The sequence below is a fragment of the Corapipo altera genome, unplaced genomic scaffold (genome assembly GCF_003945725.1).
Source record: "Corapipo altera isolate COAL_440 unplaced genomic scaffold, ASM394572v1 146, whole genome shotgun sequence".
In the NCBI taxonomy this organism is placed as follows: domain Eukaryota; kingdom Metazoa; phylum Chordata; class Aves; order Passeriformes; family Pipridae; genus Corapipo; species Corapipo altera.
In genome coordinates this window covers 656,897-675,355 of record NW_020884981.1, presented here as the reverse complement: position 1 = coordinate 675,355, position 18,459 = coordinate 656,897, and the positions used below count along the sequence as shown (strand labels likewise).

The 18,459-nt window shown below is 54.1% G+C and overlaps 1 protein-coding gene across 4 annotated transcripts in view; it reads right to left on the bottom strand.

The window, feature by feature from the left end:
- LOC113957964 (ankyrin repeat and fibronectin type-III domain-containing protein 1-like) overlaps positions 1 to 18,459 on the bottom strand; it is a 192,154-nt gene that overhangs the window by 153,248 nt on the left and 20,447 nt on the right. For all 4 annotated transcript variants that reach the window (XM_027665902.1, XM_027665904.1, XM_027665901.1 and 1 more), the window contains 2 exons: positions 17,295 to 17,488; positions 10,986 to 11,203 (listed from right to left, as the gene is read on the bottom strand). In XM_027665902.1, the coding sequence (XP_027521703.1) occupies positions 10,986 to 11,203; positions 17,295 to 17,488 (412 nt within the window). The remainder of the gene's footprint in view (positions 1 to 10,985; positions 11,204 to 17,294; positions 17,489 to 18,459) is intronic.

The following is an 18,459-nucleotide window of genomic DNA, read 5'->3' as shown; positions in this document are numbered from 1 at the left end:
CCTAGACAAGAGTGTCAGGACCCCAAAACCCCATGAAGAAACTGGGAGCATGTAGGGTCTTCTCAGGACCACATCAGTGCACAGAGAAACCGGAAGCCCACAGGGTCATTCCAAGACAGCAGTTTCATGCTGCTTTCCTCAAAGTGTCCACAAGTGCTGAAACTTAGCACAAAGTGGGACATTTCTGCTGTCAGGGAACAGGAAGATCCAGAAGTTGAATGTTATCATGCTGGCACCTGGACACCTCTGTAACAGCCAAAGAAACAGAGGGAAATTCTCACCCCACAAAAACACCATTCTGCCTTTCTGTTACCCTGCCAGTTGCTCCTGGTGCCAGGTCACCTTCTCCTGGGCTGCTTGGAGGCTTCAGCAAGGACACATTCAGCAGCCTGGCAGCAAGCATGGCCCTTGCCATGAAACGAGGCATCAGGAGCTCCTCAGCCACAGCATCCACCCCAGCCCTTCCTCCCCCAGGGTGAGAGTCAGCAGGGTTGAAGGTCTCACAGCAACCCCATCACCACCCCACTGCTTTCTGAGTCCTCTGGTGTGACCAGGCTCAGACCGGAGGTGCCACTGCAGCAGCTGGAACGAGGAAAAACAGCTTTACATGTAACATGCAAAGCCCTCTAAATAGAGGGAGATAAATCTCCTTTTCTTTCCAGGAGATCAAGACCTCACTATGCAAGTGGGGCACCTTCAAGGGCACCTTCCTCTGTGCTACAGCCTGGGCTCTCTCTGCCAGTGCTCCCTTGTGGAGACAAGGCTCTGCTTGTTGAACCTCACAAACTGGTCATTAAAAAAATAAAACACAAGTAAGACAAACCAAATGCTAATAGGAACCCCCAGGTCAAACCACCTCCCTGTCACCAGGGCTCTCCTCTTGCCAGCACATTCCTGCCACTAATGAGGCCCCATCACTTCCTCCTCCCTCCTCAAGTTGCTCCTGGTGATGCAAATCCATCGTCTTTGTTTCTATTCTTGGAGTAAAAACAGAACCAAAGTAAATAGCAAAACAGCTCTTAGGTTTCAGGTTCCTTTCTTTTTCCATCCTTCCCAACTGCAACGGGGCTGTTGTTGCTGTCAAAGTGAGGTGACACCTGAGTCCAGACATCAGCTTTCCCACCGGAAATGCTCCACTTAATCTCCAGCCCCAACATCCCCTTTGAGATCACTGCCAGCTCCTTCCCAGAGCCTCCACTTTGCTGTGCTCCTTGGGAAGTGTCAGACATAACCACGAGCCTCTTGGTGAGGGAGAGAACCTGTGGAGACCCTGCCAGGGACCCTGTGATGGCAGAGAACTTTCCCCATCCTCAGTCTCCACTGAACCTTCTGCCTTCCACTGTCAGCCTTCCCCAAGAAGCTCAGCCAGCTCAAGACCATGCCCAGACAAACCTCACATTGCCAGTATGTTCCTATGTGCCAGGGTGGGCACTGATGCACAGAGGGGGAAAGGAGACACATGGCAACACAAGTTGGACACATCAGCTCTCCCCTGTCCGTGCCAGCGTCCCGTGAGGCAGGGTGGCAGCTGTCCTCACACACTGCATTGCCAGGGAAGCTGCTGAAGATCAGCTCTGCCATGGGAGCTGCAGGGAGAGGCAGGCAAGGCCATCTGTGGGCCAGAAAAACCTCTGCTCAGGTGTGGGTTCTGGTCTGTAACAACATCCCCCAAAGTCACTCCCTCCTCAGCTGGGATATAAGGAAGACACTGAGCCATTAGAGAGTGTCCAAAGGAGGTAATGAGGATGGGGAAGGGCCTTGATTTGAAGCCGTGTGAGGACACTGAGGGCACTTGGTGTGTTCAGCTGGAGAAGAGGAGACTGAGGGGAGACCTCACTGCAGTTCCAATTTCCAGGGGAGGGGCAGAGGAGGGGCAGGGACTGAGCTGTGCTCTGGGGGGACCAGGGACAGCAGCCAGGGAATGGCTGGAGCTGTGTCAGGGCAGGGTCAGGTTGGATCTCAGGAAAAGGTTCTGCCCCAGAGGGTGGTTGGGCACTGCCCAGGCTCCCCAGGGCAGTGGGCACAGCCCCAAGGCTGCCAGAGCTCCAGGAGGGTTTGGATGATCCTCTGGGGCACAGGGTGGGACTGTTGGGGATGGTCCTGTGCAGGGCTGAGGGTTGGATTGGATGATCCTTGTGGGTCCCTTCCAACTCAGCACATTCTGTGATTTCATGATTCCATAAGATCCAGCAACACCCAGCAGGCAGCAAACCTTGCAGGAGGTGTTGGGACCCCAGAACCTGCAGCAGGATGAGCACGCCCAGGGAGCACCAGGGTCATGTCCCACTACTCACCCCGGTCACAGGTCACCCTAGAAAGCGGATGCAGCAAAGAGCCAAGTGTTGGCTGCAGGGCAGGGAGAGCACAGAGCCCTGCCAGCATCACTAATGAAGGACAGTCAGATGTGGCCACTACGTGCTGACACTGTGACCCCCCCCAGTGCTTTGGGGAGTTCTGGTAGTTTTCCACAGCCTCCAAGGTGCAAGGAGTGGGGATACTGAGGTACGAGACAGCTGGAGAGGGACTTTGGACAAGGGCCTGGAGGGACAGGGCAAGGGGGAATGGCTTCCCACTGCCCGAGGGCAGGGTTAGAAATTGTTCCCTGTGAGGGTGGGGAGGCCCTGGCACAGGTTGCCCAGAGAAGCTGTGGCTGCCCCATCCCTGGAAGTGTCCAAGGCCGGGTTGGACGGGGCTTGGATTCACCTGGGCTAGTGGAAGGTGTCCCTGCACATGGAACAAGATGAGCTTTAAGATTCCTTCCAACTCCAACCACTATGAGATCCCATGATTTAGAGGCTGAGAACTCAGAGCTCTCCAGTGAGAGCAGGGGTAGGTAAAATGAAGCACTTCATCCAGGGGTGGTGAGAGGAGCTGGAGCAGCCGCTCTGTGCTGGGTGCACAAAGTGCTGTGCTGCAGAGACCTCTTGCAGCACACAGCTGCTACTGCATCTCACAACTCCATGCTTTCTAAAGGAAAAAAATTCTTTACAGCCCGCTGGTGATTTATCCAGCAACCCAGGCAGGCTGCTCCAGGAGAGGTTTGCCAGCAGCCAGCTGATGGCATCCAGCACACACCAAGTGCCACCTCCATATAGCACTACACTCAAATGCTCCCAGGCCTGCAGATGAATCCACTTGCCAGATCCTTGAGTCTCTATGAAGCCACAGAGGGTGTCCCAAAGGGCTTATTCAGGTACAAGCACCTCCCTGTATGAATTTGCTTGCAAGGAAAGTGCTCTGAAGCATTTAAACCTCAGGCTGTCAAAGTACTTCCTTCGCTGGCACGCTCCAATGGCTAATGAAAGGCATCTGGGGATTGCAGCATTTGCTCATGAGCCTGGGGCACCTGCCTCCCTCAGATCAGGAAAACTCAAAGACTGTGAGTCTAAGAGGACAGACTACAACAAACAGATTTGCTGTCTGAGATCCGGGAAAGCAAGAGTAAGATGCTCGAGAGGAAGAGCAGAAGAGCAGATCTCCAAGGGACACAAAAGGAAGGTCTGCAGGAGGACCAAGAGGCCCCACAGTCAGCAGAGGATGGGATATGGTCTGAGCAGTGACCAGGCTGGATCCAGGGACCTGCCATCACAAAGCCATTCTTGTGGTTAAACCACAGAAGAAAAGGAAATCAGGATGACAAAACTCACCAGAGTGTGCACTTTGGGATTAAAAGGAACAACCCCAGAAGCCAGGGCCTGGATGGATACAGAGGCCAGGAAGGATCTGGGCAGCCGACGCGTGGCCACTGTCACCATCGCAGCCAGCTGTTGGGAGGGGACAGCCAGCCAAAGGAGGAGAAGCTGTATTGGGAGAGGCACCTCCTGACCCCAACCAAACCTGCTCTGGGCCCTGCCAGCACAAGTCTTTGTGTGCTCAGCAGGATCAAGGCATCCAAAAGCGTTTGGTTTTCCACGCAGATGGACCATCGCTGGCTGCAGCCCAAAGCATCCCCAGCCCACCCTGCGCCACCAAGACCCCGCCCAGGCTGCAGCTCCCACCCAAAAACTCCTTTGAGTTTCACGCTGTGAGACTCCAGTCCTGAGGAGGAGGAGGAACACACCAGCTCACAAAAATAGTGTCTCACTTATTTTAAATTACTGCGGTTATTTTCTTCTTTCACACAAACTTCACACACCAAAGGACACGGTGCACATTTTTGGCAAGTCTTGCCTGAAGAAGTAGAGTAAAATTGGAAGTTGGCAAAGGACTCTGCTCTCCTCCTCCTCAGCCCTGCTGCTCTCTGAGCGTTTGATGTTCCTCGTGCAGAAACAAAATGTTACTGCATCAGAGGCTGGAAACTTCAGAGAATCATGGAATGGTTTGGGCTGGAAGGGACCTCAAAGCTCATCTCATTCCACTCCCTGCCATGGGCAGGGACACCTTCCACTAGACCAGGTGAATCCAAACCTCATCCAACCTGACCTTGGACACTCCTAGGGATGGGGCAGCCACAGCTTCTCTGGACAACCTGTGCCAGGGCTTCCCCACCCTCACAGACAACAATTCCTTCCCAATACCCATCTAACCCTGCCCCCTGGCAGTGGGAAGCCATTCCCCCTTGTCCTGTCTCTCCATCCCTTGTCCCAAGTCCCTCTCCAGCTCTCCTGGAGCCCCTTTAGGCACTGGAAGGGGCTCTCAGGTCTCCCTGGAGCCTTCTCTTCTCCAGGTGAACACCCCCAGCTGTCCCAGCCTGGCTCCAGAGCAGAGGGGCTCCAGCCCTTGGAGCATCTCCATGGCATCCTCTGGACTCGTTCTAGCAGTTCCACATCCTTGTGCTGTTGGTTCCCCCATATCTGGAGGCAGCTCTGCAGGTGAGGTCTCACCTGAGGGGGCAGAGGGGCAGAATCCCCCCTCCCCTGCTGCCCACGCTGTGGGCACAGGGGGTTTCTGGGTCCCAGCACACACAGCCAGGGCATGTCCAGCCTCTCACCCACCAACACCCCAAGTCTTTCTCCTCAGAGCTGCTCTTGATCCAGTCTCTGCCTACACTTGTGCTTGTGATTGCCCTGGCCCCAGTGCAGGACCCTGCACTTGGGTTTGTTGAAGCTACTGCTTTTCCCTCTGACAATCTGTAGGATGCTCCCTCCACCACCTCCTCGTGCCCCACAGCATCCCCAGCCCTGTGCAGCCCGACCCAGGCTCTCCTCCCCAAAGCAAAGCCAGCAGAGGGAGCAATCACTGCAGGTTTGCAGGGAGATTGTGCTGGGTTTTCATTGTGATTGTATTTTTAATCTAGAGGTTCTTTCATGATACTTTGCATAAGTTATTTGGAAAGAACCGAAGTTAGTCTGCATATTTTCTTGGGAAAGCCCTGGAAAATATGTAGTTCTCACTAGTACCCACCCCGCAACAGCAGCGTTGAAATCAAACCCAAAGTAGTCCTCAGCAAAAAAACCCTTCCAGTTTCAAGCTCAGGGTCCCACAGCTCCTGTGTGTTTATTGTAGAGCCTTGTGCTCTCACCCTGCCCAGCACTGGGCCCACATCACTGACAGCAAACAGGAGAGGCTTCACCCGCCCCAGCTCAGCCAGTCCATGCTGTTTGTCACAGATGCCTGGCCCCAGCTTGGCTTTGCCCAAGTGGGATGTATCACACTGTCCCAAACCCCAACAGAACCAGCCCAGTTTGGAGTGATCCCCACAAACTACCTCTCTAATTCCTAGTTCCTCCAACAGGAGACATCTCCCTTTGTGTGGGAATGCTGAGAGCACACTCTCCTTTTCCCAAGCCATCCCTGCTTTACTACAGCCACCAAAAAGAACCTGCTGGGACGTCACAAGGTGCTGTTGGAAATAAAACCACGTTCACCAAAGAAATGAGCCGGGTAGGTTTGTGTTTGGAGCATCGCTGCGCCGGTTCACTCCCACACTAATTTGCAAAGTGGGGTGATTCACAGGGAGCCTCTTCCCTGCTCTCAGGGGAATGAGCTGCTCTCTGGCTCCAACATCACATTATTTATCAGGTTGTTGGGTTTTTTTAAATACTCAATGAACAACAGTCAGAAAATGAGCAATGTGACAGGGAGGGGCTGGGCCCAAGTAGTGATACACAGAGCTCATCCTTCACCTGCCTTTGCACCCACCTCCTTCAGGCACTCATTGCCATTCTGCTCAGGAGGCTGGGGCAGTGTGTACGTGGATCCAGGGAGACCCACCACTCTGCTCCACCTCCCCACCAAGAACAGCTGCTGCCTCTTGCACAGCCATTTGTTCAGCCCAGAGCAGCTGTGGCTGCCCCATCCCTGGAAGTGTCCAAGGCCAGGCTGGAGAGGGCTTGGAGTGACCTGGGACAGTGAAAGGTGTCCCTGCCCATGGCAGGGGGGTAGAATGAGATCGTTTTTAAGGGTCCTTCCAACCCAAACCATTCTGGGACTCTATGATTCTATTTTTTTATTATTATTATTTCTTTTTGTCACACTGAACTACAGGCACAGCCAAGTATTTTCTGGCTGTTTGCTGACACTTTCTGAAACCAGGTTTGTAGCAGTGTCAGAACAGAATCCAACAGCAAGGAGAGAGCTAGGATTTCACTGGTACCAGTGGGGTACAGCAGGTAACCAACTTCACTGTCACCAAAGCATCATGCCAAAGCCTCCAGCACCGGCTGCATACAGGAGACAACTGGCTGCATACAGGAGACAACCCCACAGACTTGGGAAGTCCCTGCACACCTAGGAGCGAGACCAAACCATTGGGATAAAGCAGAGTTGAGTTCTACTAATGTCCTACTAGGTCTCTGGCTCTGCTCAGCTCAGGTGGCACCAAAAGCCCAGACTGGGATATTCACATCCCACGGATTGGTGCTGCTCTGGGATGAGGAGGTTTCTGCACTGACCCATGTGCTCCCCAATATTACTACAGTGACCACCAGCAACAGGAGGCATTTCTGGGTTGATCATTATTCATGGGAAAAGGAAAACCTGGACAGGTACATGTCAGCCAATGCCAGCCCAGTCCCTGTGAGTGACTCCAGTGAGCACCAGGTGTGATCAAGTTTCTGCCACACAGCGAGTTCCTCCCCTTGCTGCCTCCCTTGCCCAGGCTCTACCATCCCAGTTTGCCTTTCCTCCTTCATCATGGCTTTGTAAAGCAGGGATTACCTCTGCTCAGCTCATCTGTAGAGCTCCCAAGACAAACAGTGCTCTAAGTGTTACCTGCAGGGCACAGACATTACATATCAGAATCACTGCCTGGAAAAATACTACCCAAAAAATAATGATGATTAAAAAATAAATTAGTGCATGAGAGCACAGAGTCAAGTTAATTAGTGCAGAGTCAGGGAAGCAACACAACCTTGAGTCACCTACTTGTAACACGGAGGAAGTACAGCAAGCACAAGTGCAGCTGGGGTAGCACCAGGGATGCCATAGCAATGCCAAGGGTTGATCTGCTCCATCTGCCCTTCACAAACTGGCCAACTCCTCCCTCGTGCACAGGGAGCAGCATGTCATTTGGGAGGAGCTGGGGGCTAAGGATAGAGACCTCAAATCCAGCTGGTGGGACCCCGGGCACCACTGGCTCCTCCTCTTCCAGAGGCAGCAGGATCTGTGCCATCAGGCTGAAAGGTTTCCTTATAATGTCACAAAGTCAGTGGGCAATGCCAGAATGACTGGCCTAGATACAGAGACCTTCAAACTCCCCAGGGGAAGAGGGAAGAGCCCGGATCCCCTCAGAGCCCTGCTGCAATCTACACTGACTGTCCCTGCAGCCACCACAAACAGTGACTCAGGCCTAGTGACCTCCTTTAATGCTCTGTGAGGTTAATGCTGAGTTTAACAGGGTTAATTCTGCCTTTAATGATCAGTTCTCCTGCGAAGACAAGGAGATCAGCACAGACTGTAACTCAGCCATGTCACCCTCCTCCTGCCCCTGGGCAAGGGACACTGCAGAAGGTCCCCTCCCTGCTCCTCTTCGCCCGTCTCAGAGCCAGCAGGGCACAAAACCCAAATCAGGCCCTTGCCATGCCCCAGTGACCCCAAACAACACACCAAGGTCTCGGAGTACAGTCCCAGCCTAGTCATGTCTCCATCACAGCCGGAGTGACTGGGACAAGGCCAGGGATCCGTGTGAGAGACAGGTGTCAAAAGCAATCAACCGCTCCTCTGTCTCCAGGGGGAAATCGCTGACAGCACTACAGGCCTTGGAGGAGCTAAAAGGAAAGGCTTATTAGAAAGAAAACTCATCCTGACAATCACAAAAATTGGAATTCATTTAAAATCCAAATTATGCAAATTCCAGTAATCTGTACGTGCAGATCCATCACACACCAGAGTGGGACCGCAGACACATGTCACCAGCTCCGTGGCTGGAGGAAATCCACCCTGCACGGTGCTCTGGGAGGCAGGCAGGGGTGCTGGGCTCCGGCAGACACAGGAAGGGCAGCTGCTCCAGGACAACGGGACCAGGCAGGATTTGCAGGTGCTCCCTGCTGCAGCCCCAGCAGCATCCAGCTCTCCACATGCAGGGATGAAGGGATGCCAGACTCCAGTGTTTTCACACGAGCTGTAATAAATTCTCCCTTGGACAAGCTCAGATATCCATGACCAGCATCTTAGGCCTTCATCAGGCAGAGCCTAATGATGTGAGATTTGAGATGTGCCACACAGCACTGGATTCATGGGGGCAATAGCTCTGCCCTGTCTCCATCCATCCTGCCAGTGTAGGGTCCCTGCTGCCCACCCAAAGCCTCAGGAACCTCCCCCCTCACTCAGCAATTCCCAAAATTCTATTTTTGGGGAATGTGAAAATGAAGCTGAGCAGCCACATCGCATGGCAAAGGTGGCTCAGACTGTCATCAGGGAAAGAGCAAAGCCAGGAATCAGTGTTACAGGCTGGGCAAGTGCAACAGCCCGGAAAAATGAATCCAGTTTTAAACATGGACTTTCCTAAAAGGTCCCAGATGAGCCAGTGGGAAAAGGCAAATCATGCTCTCTCCTGTGTGTGCTCTGCCAGGCATGAGGAGAGTGGATCCCCCCGGCATCGATTCCTCCACCAGCCAGGGCTGGGCATAGCAGGTGCCAGACAGGGTGAGGGCACAACACGGACCCAGGGGAAGCTGCAACACCTCCAGCATGGAGATGGAAGGTGACTACCCAGCCCTGGGAGGACACAGAGCCCAGAACCGCTCTAGGAAACAACTTCCCCAGGTTGGCAGGACCTTTACTTTCATCTTACAAACCAGGCTCTGGAGCTGTGTGGGGAATGCTGGCCCAAGCCTCAGTACGGGTTACCAGCTCACCTTCCTCCACACTTTCTGCCCAAGAGTCCTCTGAAGGGTCCTGAGGATGCCCTTGCCAAGCAGGATGAGTCTGTTTTTCTCAGCAGGTCTCACAAAGTCAGAGACCATAGCCAAGCCTACAGCAACCACAGCTTTTACCTGTCAGAATGAACCAGAAATGATGTAGCAGGGAAAAAAAAGATCCACACCCTATAGAAGTCCTACTCTGCTCCTTGAGGAACACTCAGCTCCAGGGATACACTGAGGAAAGGTAAAGGTCCCCAAAACCTGAGGAACTCGAAGGCCAAATCAAATGGGCCAAATACAGCACTGAGAGGTGCTGGGATGGCATCAAGCGGGCAGGGGCAGGGGACTGCTCCACAGGGCAGGGCAGAACCCACCTCTCTGTAGGCACCAGGACACTGTGCTGAGAGTCCAAGGGCTTCCACACGTGCAGAAGGGAGGCCATGGGGAACAAGTCCCATGGAGATACTGAAAAAACATCAACCAGGCAGACAGACAAAGCAGACATTGTCTTACCCCACAGCAGGGCTGCCTCAGCTTGAACAGCTCCAGCATCTTTCAGCCACTCATCTCCATCCCTGAGCTTTCACCTGCTTCCCGAGCCAAGGCAGCAGCTCCCACAGAGATGGTTCACTGGCAGCACCTGGGTCGTGACCAGCTCGCCCAGACTCACCCCCACAGCACCCACTGCTGCCACCAACACGCTTCGAGGGTGGAATTGTCCTCCGGGGGGAAAAGCAGCATTACATCCAATGATCCATCCAAGCACAAGCAGGGAGGGAGAGCCCCCAGACTCACACTGTCCAGCAGCGACGCAGCCCAGGCACAGCAGGAGCAGCTCCGGGGGAGGACCAGCCCCTCCTCTGGGTTAGAGGAACGTCAGCGATTTCGGGGGTTTCAGATGTGTCTGAGCAAAGCCTGGGGAAGGATGAGCCCCACTCCCTCAGCCTCAGCACCTCGGGGTGCACAGGCACCCACTCCCTACTCTACTCCCATTGTACCAATGCTCTCACCCATTGCCAATCAACACCAAGTGCTTTTCATCATGGAGACACCCGAGCCCTCATTACATCCCTGAGCCCCTAACGAGGCAGGACAAGGCCATATGAACCCCGGGATCGGGTGTCTCTGGGAAACAGAAGAGGCAAAGCCCATTAAACATTGATCAGAGGCTCCTGTAGCTGCCGTGCAGCCCTGGCATGTCCCGGCTGTCCGGTCACCAGAATGCTCCAAAGGGCCAGGAAGGGCTGAGCTGCCCCAAGGACTCAGTGCTGGCTCGTTGTTGCCCCAGTCCCTCACTGTTGGCTCAGGACAAACCGTTGGGAAGATGCAGTTCCTCACAAACCGTTGGGATGATGCAGTTCCTCACAAACCGTTGGGAAGATGCAGTTCCTCATGCATGAGGCTGAGCACAGGAAAGCTTGTTTCCTACTTTCGGCCTCGTTCCATGCTTTGGACAGCCCAGGGACCGCGCCCTTGTCCCACACATCACCTGGCTGAGCACCAGCCATCCCTGAGCCAGCGACAGCCCACCGAGATCAGGGAGCCAGGAACCCCCTCGGCTGAGGGGCTCTGCCATGGTGTGGGCAAACTCGAGCTGCCACTGCCACCTGCTCCACCACACTGGAACAGCCTCTCCGTCTATTGTTTTGGGAATGTTGGCCATAAGAACAGCTCTCCACCCTGTCGGTGTTTTTGGGAAGCCATGTGTGTGTGAGTGGGGGTGGGACAGGCCCCAGTACTCACGAATTGCCGCCGCAGCTTGGTCTTGACACGCTCGGCCTTCGTCTCTGCCGGGTGCACGGCATAGCTGAGGGAGCCCAGGTGGTTGTCCACGGACAGGCTCTTCCTCATGTAGAAGGAGCGGGTGCGGAAGTAGCTGAACGGGGCATCCTCCACCGCCGTGCCCAGCTGGGGGTCCCGGGGGGGGTCCGTGCAGTCGTCCTCCAGCCGCCAGGCCTCCCCTGAGGAGGACAAGGACACGCCACCCCATCAGATCCACAGCCCAGGACATGTCCTACCCTCCAGCACACCTCGGGGGATGCTCAGTGGGCATCCCATCCCACACCCACCTGCAGGCCGTGGGGTACAGATGCTGTGGGATCCACTCCCCAGGGAGGGATCAGAGGGCACATCCCTGCTGCAAACCCCTGAGTATCCCCTGCCCCAGGCAACAGCCCCTGCTCCCAACGTGCCCAGCCCCACCTATCCACAGCCCCCAACATCTTCCTGGCAGGGATCAGTCAAATATAGTTAAAATCATGGAATGGTTTGTGTTGGAATGGATCTTAAAGCTCATCTCATTTCACCCCCTGCCATGGGCAGGGACACCTTCCAGTAGTCCAGGTTGCTCCAAGTCCTGCTCAACCTGGTCTTGAAATCTTGCTTTGTGTATGCGAAAAATGAGGCACCACAAATGTTACAAATTACAAAAGGATTTGCTGCCATCTCCTCCTGCAGAAGAAAAACCCTTTATGGCACAGCCAGGAGCAAATCAACAGCCACATGAAGGATAGAAGCCAGACCTCCTGTCGCCACCAACCCATCCCCAACAGCCCTGCAGGGCTGAGAGCCTGGGGACAAACCTCACTGACACTGTGACAGTGGTGGCAGTGGCAGAGGACAGGCAGCATCACGCAAGGATGGTACTCCCAGGGCAGGACTGACCACATTTTCATTGCAACAAAAGAGAAAAACAATCAAACAACAGGAAATGTCTCCAGAATATCACCGCTCCACTCTTCTCCCTTCAGCTCGGATGCCGCCTGCTTTTCTTGCCAAGCTCTTCTTCACATCTGGAGCGTGCCCTGCCTCCCCCCTTAAGCCAAAATCACTGCTCAAGCCATGACAAACAAACAATAAAAGCCTCTTGTTCAATTCTTGGAAAAATTATCAATTTTCAGCCCAAAAGTGCATCTCACAGGGTTGTCTTCAGAGGCTCTGCCCCTCCTGCAGCCTCTTCCCAAGGCAAGTGTCTCACTACTAAAATCCCAGCACCTCTGAGCACAAACAACCATGACCCCACTACTCCAGGGCTGAGGAACAAAACAGTTCCAGAATTTGAAGCGGATAATGGCCCTAAGGTAAAACCCAGCCCCAGTCCAGTTTACCCAGGAAGGCTGTGGGGTTTACATGGAACACGATGGGACACAGGCTAGACTACAAGCCACCAGAGGAGCAACCACCTACTCACATTGCCAGAGGGCAGGGTTAGATGGGATATGAGGATGAAATTCTTCCCTGTGAGGGTGGGGAGGCCTTGGCACAGGTTGTCCAGAGAAGCTGTGGCTGCCCCATCCCTGGAAGTGTCCAAGGCCAGGTTGGATGGGATTTGGAGCAACCTGGGATAATGGAAGGTGTCCCTGCCCGTGGGTTGGAATGAGACAAGGTTTAAAGTCCCTTCCAACCCAAACTATTCTGTGATTCCATGAGAGAGGCAACCCAGAGCACGGCACTCCGAGCACTCTGTCGGTTTTTTTCCTCCCCTACTTTCAATTTAATAAGCTGCTGCTGCTCCTCTCCAAATGTCACCTCACACAACACAGGAACTGCTGTTTGAAAGCTGTGATTGTTCAATGCACAAACACGTCAATCGAAGGCAGATCCAGACTGGGAGGCAGAGGCAGCATCGCCCCGGGAACGCGGCAGGAAACGGGAGGAGACCCACCCGACACGCAGGGAAATCACACACAGAGGGAGGAACCAGCCCCAGTGCCCTCGTGTTCACCTGCAATGGCCCAGCCACTGACTGTGCCACCCTCTGTCTCCAGGACTGTGCCCTCCCAGCCCCACAGGGTGCTCAGCCCCAGGCACCCCTGCTCTGCCATCCTGGGCGAGGAAGTCCAAGGCTGTGTGCTGAACAAGGGAGAGGACACCCTCTCCTCTGTGCAGGACAGTTCTCCCGAGGATGAGGAGTTGGGTTTCAAGCCTCGTCTGGGTCACATCTGATCTCACTGACCCCAGTTTCCCAAGGATTTTGCTGCTCTTGGTCTCTTCTCTCTCCAAGGAGCTACAGGAGCTGCATCTTCCAGCACAGTCCAGGAGCTGCTTCCTGGCTTCCCCAAGGGGTGATCCTTACCAAACTGTGGTCCCTCCTCCCTGGGAGCCACTGCAGGAGAGAGCCTTGTCTACCCCAAAAGGATTTTCTGTGTGCTGAAGGAGCTTGTTCCTGATTGCTGCCAAACAAGTAAATTAATGATCAAGCCCAGAATGGTCAGAAGGGAAACATCAAGAAGTCATAGAACGGTTTGGGTCACAGGATGGTTTGGATTGGAAGGGACTTTAAAGTTCATCTTGTTCCACCCCCCTTGCTATAGGCAGGGATGCCACTCACTAGATCCAGTTGTTTAGCGTCCCATCCAAACTGGAGAGGAAATTCCAGGGACAAGGAGAAAGCCCACAGCCTGGAGGCCAACCTCATGCTCTTCTGCCCTGGAGTTGCTCACCCCTCTGGCACCCAGAGCTGTGCCCTCAACATGGGCACCTCTGAAAGGTCTTCTAAACATCCTCTTGGGCTTGACAGCAACAATTCCTGCAAAGCCTTTCTTCCCTCCGAATTTGAAGTGGTGGGGAGGACACACATCAAAGGATGAAGGGGGCAGCAAGGACAGAGACCTGGTGCCTCTTCAGTACCTCCTTCGAGCATGGACAGGATGATCCCTGCAAGCATTAGGAAAATTAGTTCCAGGATCCTGGTCTAAGCTCAAATCCAGCTGCTTCCTTTTGGCTTCTTTCCTTTCCTCCCATGGGCATAACTCCCAATAAACTCACGCCAACCTTGCTATCAGTTCGCTTCTTCCCAGCTCCACAGTAGGGCACAGAGCCAGCTCCTGAAGAGCTCTGCATGTTGCCTGACAGACAAGGGAGGGGGGAGGCAGGGAAGAGCTCCAGAGTGGTCTGCTCCTTCCAGGTGCAAGAGGAGGGAATTGCAAGGCATCAGGAATGTAAACCACACGCAGCAACCTCCCTGGGCAGGCTGCAGGTGAGGGTTGCAGGTGAGAGCTGCAGGCAGCCAAAGGCTGAGAAGAAGCCCCTGCCTGCTGTAGGAGGAATAGAGAGCAACAAAAAGTCTTTCTCAGTCTCACACCTAAAACTTCCCAGGAGAAGAAGGGATGAGAAGCGAAAGGCAGCTCATTTCTCTGTGCCACCAGCCTGTGTGAAATCTCTTGGCACACTGCAGTGTGACACCCAAGGGATAATCGCTGGGACAAGGCAGGCACTGCCCCTGTTCAGTCAAGCCTCATTTGTGCTTTTCTTCCCCCTGCTATATCCTAGGCTTGTGGCCATAACGATTTGGGGTTAATCCAGGAGCACTGCTCTGGGCAAGGGGGTGAAGGATATATGATGGAAAAGGAGAACCTGGGGCCTGTCCCACCTGACCACACCACTGTTGTGGGTTACCTGAAGGGAAAAACCAAAACCAGACCAACAGGACACCCAGATCTGTTCACCAGCCCAGCCTCGGTCTCTGAATGAAAAAGAGAGGATCTGGCAGGCTCAAGCAGTCTCAGGCTCAGATCTTCTGTCCATCCTTGAGGCCCCAGTTCCCCGCCAGGCACCTTGGTACCCTCACAAGGATCTGCAGAGGAGCTGTGGTGCCACAGCAGGACAATCTCCTGTGTCCTCCCATGGAGTGACAGGACACACCCCTCCTCCAGCACTGACACACTGGAACCATGGGACACAAAGGAAAAGGCTGAGGAACATGTTCTGATGGTCAGATTAGGATGTCACACCTCATTCACTTCTCCCACCCTGCTTGGTGACTTCTCTGCTCATGGCCCCCCAAAACAGCAGTGAGGCAGAGTGCGGTTTCCTCCCCATGGAGTGGTGAACTCTCCAGGAAGATGAGCTCCCATGGACAGCGCTGCTTCTGCCAAACCTCATGTCCCTGTGGATGAGCCTCTTCCCGAGCTCATTTTGACCATGTCCCCCTGTCTCAAATGGGGAGCAATGGCACCTGCTCAAAGCAAATTCAACGGTTCTTTCAGAAAAGGTACTTATCAGAGAATCATGGAATGTTTTGACTTGGAAAGGACCTTACAGACCATCTCATTCCACTCCCTGCCATGGGCAGGGACACCTTCCACTAGACCAGGTGAATCCAAGCCCCATCCAACCTGGCCTTGAACACTTCCAAGGGGTGGGGCAGCCACAGCTTCTCTGGGCAACCTGTTCCATTTCCTCTCTCTCCCAACACCCTGCAGCCCCGCTGTAACTGTGGGAATTCCCTGTGGGAATCCTGTTTTCCTTGCCAGCATCCTGGGGCTCGTTAACTTGCCCCGCGCTGTCCCTCTCCTGTCCTGCTGCCCAGACGTCCCATCCTGCAGTGCCATCCCTTCTTTTTCTCCTCCATGACAGCATCCTAGTAGCCTTCATGAGCAGTTAATTAGCAGCTCCTAATTGAGCCAGAAAAATAACACGGGAGGATCTGGACAGAAAACAACTCCTCATTCATTCATCCAAGGCTCTGGCTGTGCAGGGAGCCTTCCAATCTACAAGGGTTTTCCTACACCTCCTCCTCCTCTTGGCATCCTTGGCACCTTCCAGCCAGGAGTAAAGCAAGATCCTGAACCATTGTTATGTGAACTCAGGGCTCTTCCTCACTCCTGCTGTGCAGGGAGGGCTGTGCACAGGGCTTGCTCCAGGATGGCTGTTCCATGGAGTTCCAGCCCCTCACAGGAGAGGAGGTGCTTGCAGCAGAGGCTGACCAGTTTGCAGTGGGTCTGACTCACTCTGGGACATCACCCCACGGTCTTACACCAGCCTCCCTCTCTCCCTCTCTCCCTCTCCCTCCAGCACAGCTCCCTGGAATAACCAGCAAACCAACCAGGGACCTGCAGAGGGGTGCTATGCTATCCCTTGTGGTGGATGCTACACAACCTTACCTACAGGTATTCTTCCCATTCCAAGACCCACTCCAGCAATTTGATGGGCTGAAAGAAAAAACGTGGGTCCCAAACACAGCAGAGCAGTTACTCAGGAGCTGCAGGACACCCAGGGGCTCTGCCAGGACAAGCACAGCAGGATGGGCTCAGCAGCATCCCAGATCTGCTCTGTGCACGACTTTTGGGAGAATTAGTAGCATCACGAAACAAAATGCAGCCTGCAAAGCACTAAAATTAATCCATGGTTTGGACAGCTGCTCTGCTGGGTAACACACGGATCCAACTGTGAGCGGGTTAGACTTAAAAAAACATTAAAAAAAAAAATCCAAGGGTGCTGTTTGAAGGGAGCTGTTTTATAAGGATTTTATTCAGCGCTGGGTTGTCAGCCCTGGCTTGCAGGCCTTATCTTTGTTTCAGTGCTAATAATCCCTTTTCCCATTATTTTTATAGTCCCAGCGTGATCCTGCTGGCACCAAAAGCACTGAAACACTTTGGCCACCAGCGGTTTTGCCAATAAACTTGCTCAGAGCAGCTGGTCCAACCATATTAGTATTTCATCAGGATCAGCATGAGAGTAGAAGAACACGATAAAAACCCTCAGAGCTGAACCGAGGGCCAACACACACTGCCAGGCTGGGGAGCATTCACAAACCTCCAAGGCCAGGACTGTGGGAAGAGCACACTGAGATGCTCCTGCCACTGCTCCTGACAGAGACAATCTATGAGTGCCCTGAAGCCACTTCATGGCAGAGAAAAGAGGCACTTGGGCCTGTTGCAGAGGCCAAGGAGCTCCTGAGAGAGCAGCTCACCCAGGCACATGTGGCCAGGAGAGGCAGCTCATCCAGAGGCAGAAAGATCCAAGCACCACTCCCAGACAGAATGCTCCAGGCATCACCTCTCCACCTTGGGTGTCTTTCAACATCCAACTCTTCTTTTTCATCACCATAATATGAGGGATGGGGAGGTTTAAGTACCAAGCTCAAAGAAAGGCCCAACCAGGGGCAAAAAACCCTAAAAGTTTGTCAAGAAGGGCTGGTTTTGGAGTAGGATAAACCCCACCCAGGCTGGAGCTGGACTTGTTATTTATGCCCCTGGAGAAGCAGGGAAGGTTCTCTGGGGTTTTGCAGTGGGAAGGGGCGGAGGCTCATCCCGGTGCCACAGAACTCACCGGCTGAAGGGACCGTGCAGCCTTTCTGGTGGTCAGAGGCTGAGCACTTCTTGTAGGGCTTCTGCTCCGGCATCTCCTCCCTGTAGGCCGTGGAGTCGAGGAGGGGGAGCCTACTCAGGACCGGGGACTGTGGGATGCTGGGCAGCGTCCGGGACTTGCCCAGGAGCGGCCGCTGCAGCTTTCTGTCCAGAGACCTGAGGGGAGAGAACATAGGGCACAGCCCTTCAGCAGGAGGGATGGGGCTTCACAGGACCCCTCTGGGACACACATGCTGCCTACTGAGCATAGGGCCCTTCCTAAAACCATGGAATTGTTTAGGTTGCAAAAGTCCTCTACGATCACCAAGTCCAACCATTATCCCAGCACTAACCCATGGCCACAAGTGCCACATCTACACCTTTTTTAAGTGCTTCCAGGGATGGTGACTTCACCACTGCTCTGGGCAGCCTGTTCCAATAGCTGACCACCCCTTCCATGACGAAATTTTCCCAATATTTGATTGAGACTTCCTCTGGCACAGCTTGAGGCTGTTTCCCCTCATCCTGTCCCTTGTTCCGTGGGAGCAGAGCCCGATCCCTCCCGGCTCCCCCCTCCTGTCAGGGGGTTGCAGAGCCAGAAGGTCCCCCCTGAGCCTCCTTTTCTCCAGGCTGAGCCCCCCCAGCTCCCTCAGCTGCTCCTGCTGCTCCAGCCCCTTCCCCAGCTCCGTTCCCTTCCCTGGACACACTCCAGCCCCTCAGTGTCTCTTGTCTGAGGGGCCCAGAACTGTCCCCAGGGCTGGAGGTGCCCCAGCAGTGCCAGCACAGGGATGGGCACTGCCCTGGGCCTGTGGCCACACCATGGCTGGTTCAGGCCAGGGGCCACTGGCTTTCTCGCCCTCCTGGGCACACCAGCTCATGTTGAGCACCACGCTGTTTGCAAACCTGCTGCTGTCCCAGGAAAGCCCTCTCCCTTGGCCAGTACTGTAATGAGGATTTGCATCTTAAGCTGCAAGGCACAAGCAGCATAAACAGCACACAAAGCATTCTAGCACCCACCCCACTTCAAAACTCACAGGTAATCTGAATTAAGCAAATAAAGAAACCAGCAGGTTCAAGACTGAAGGGATACAAATTGCCTTTAAGACAGTAAAACCCCCAGCGAGCATCATCCAAGACATCAGAAAGGT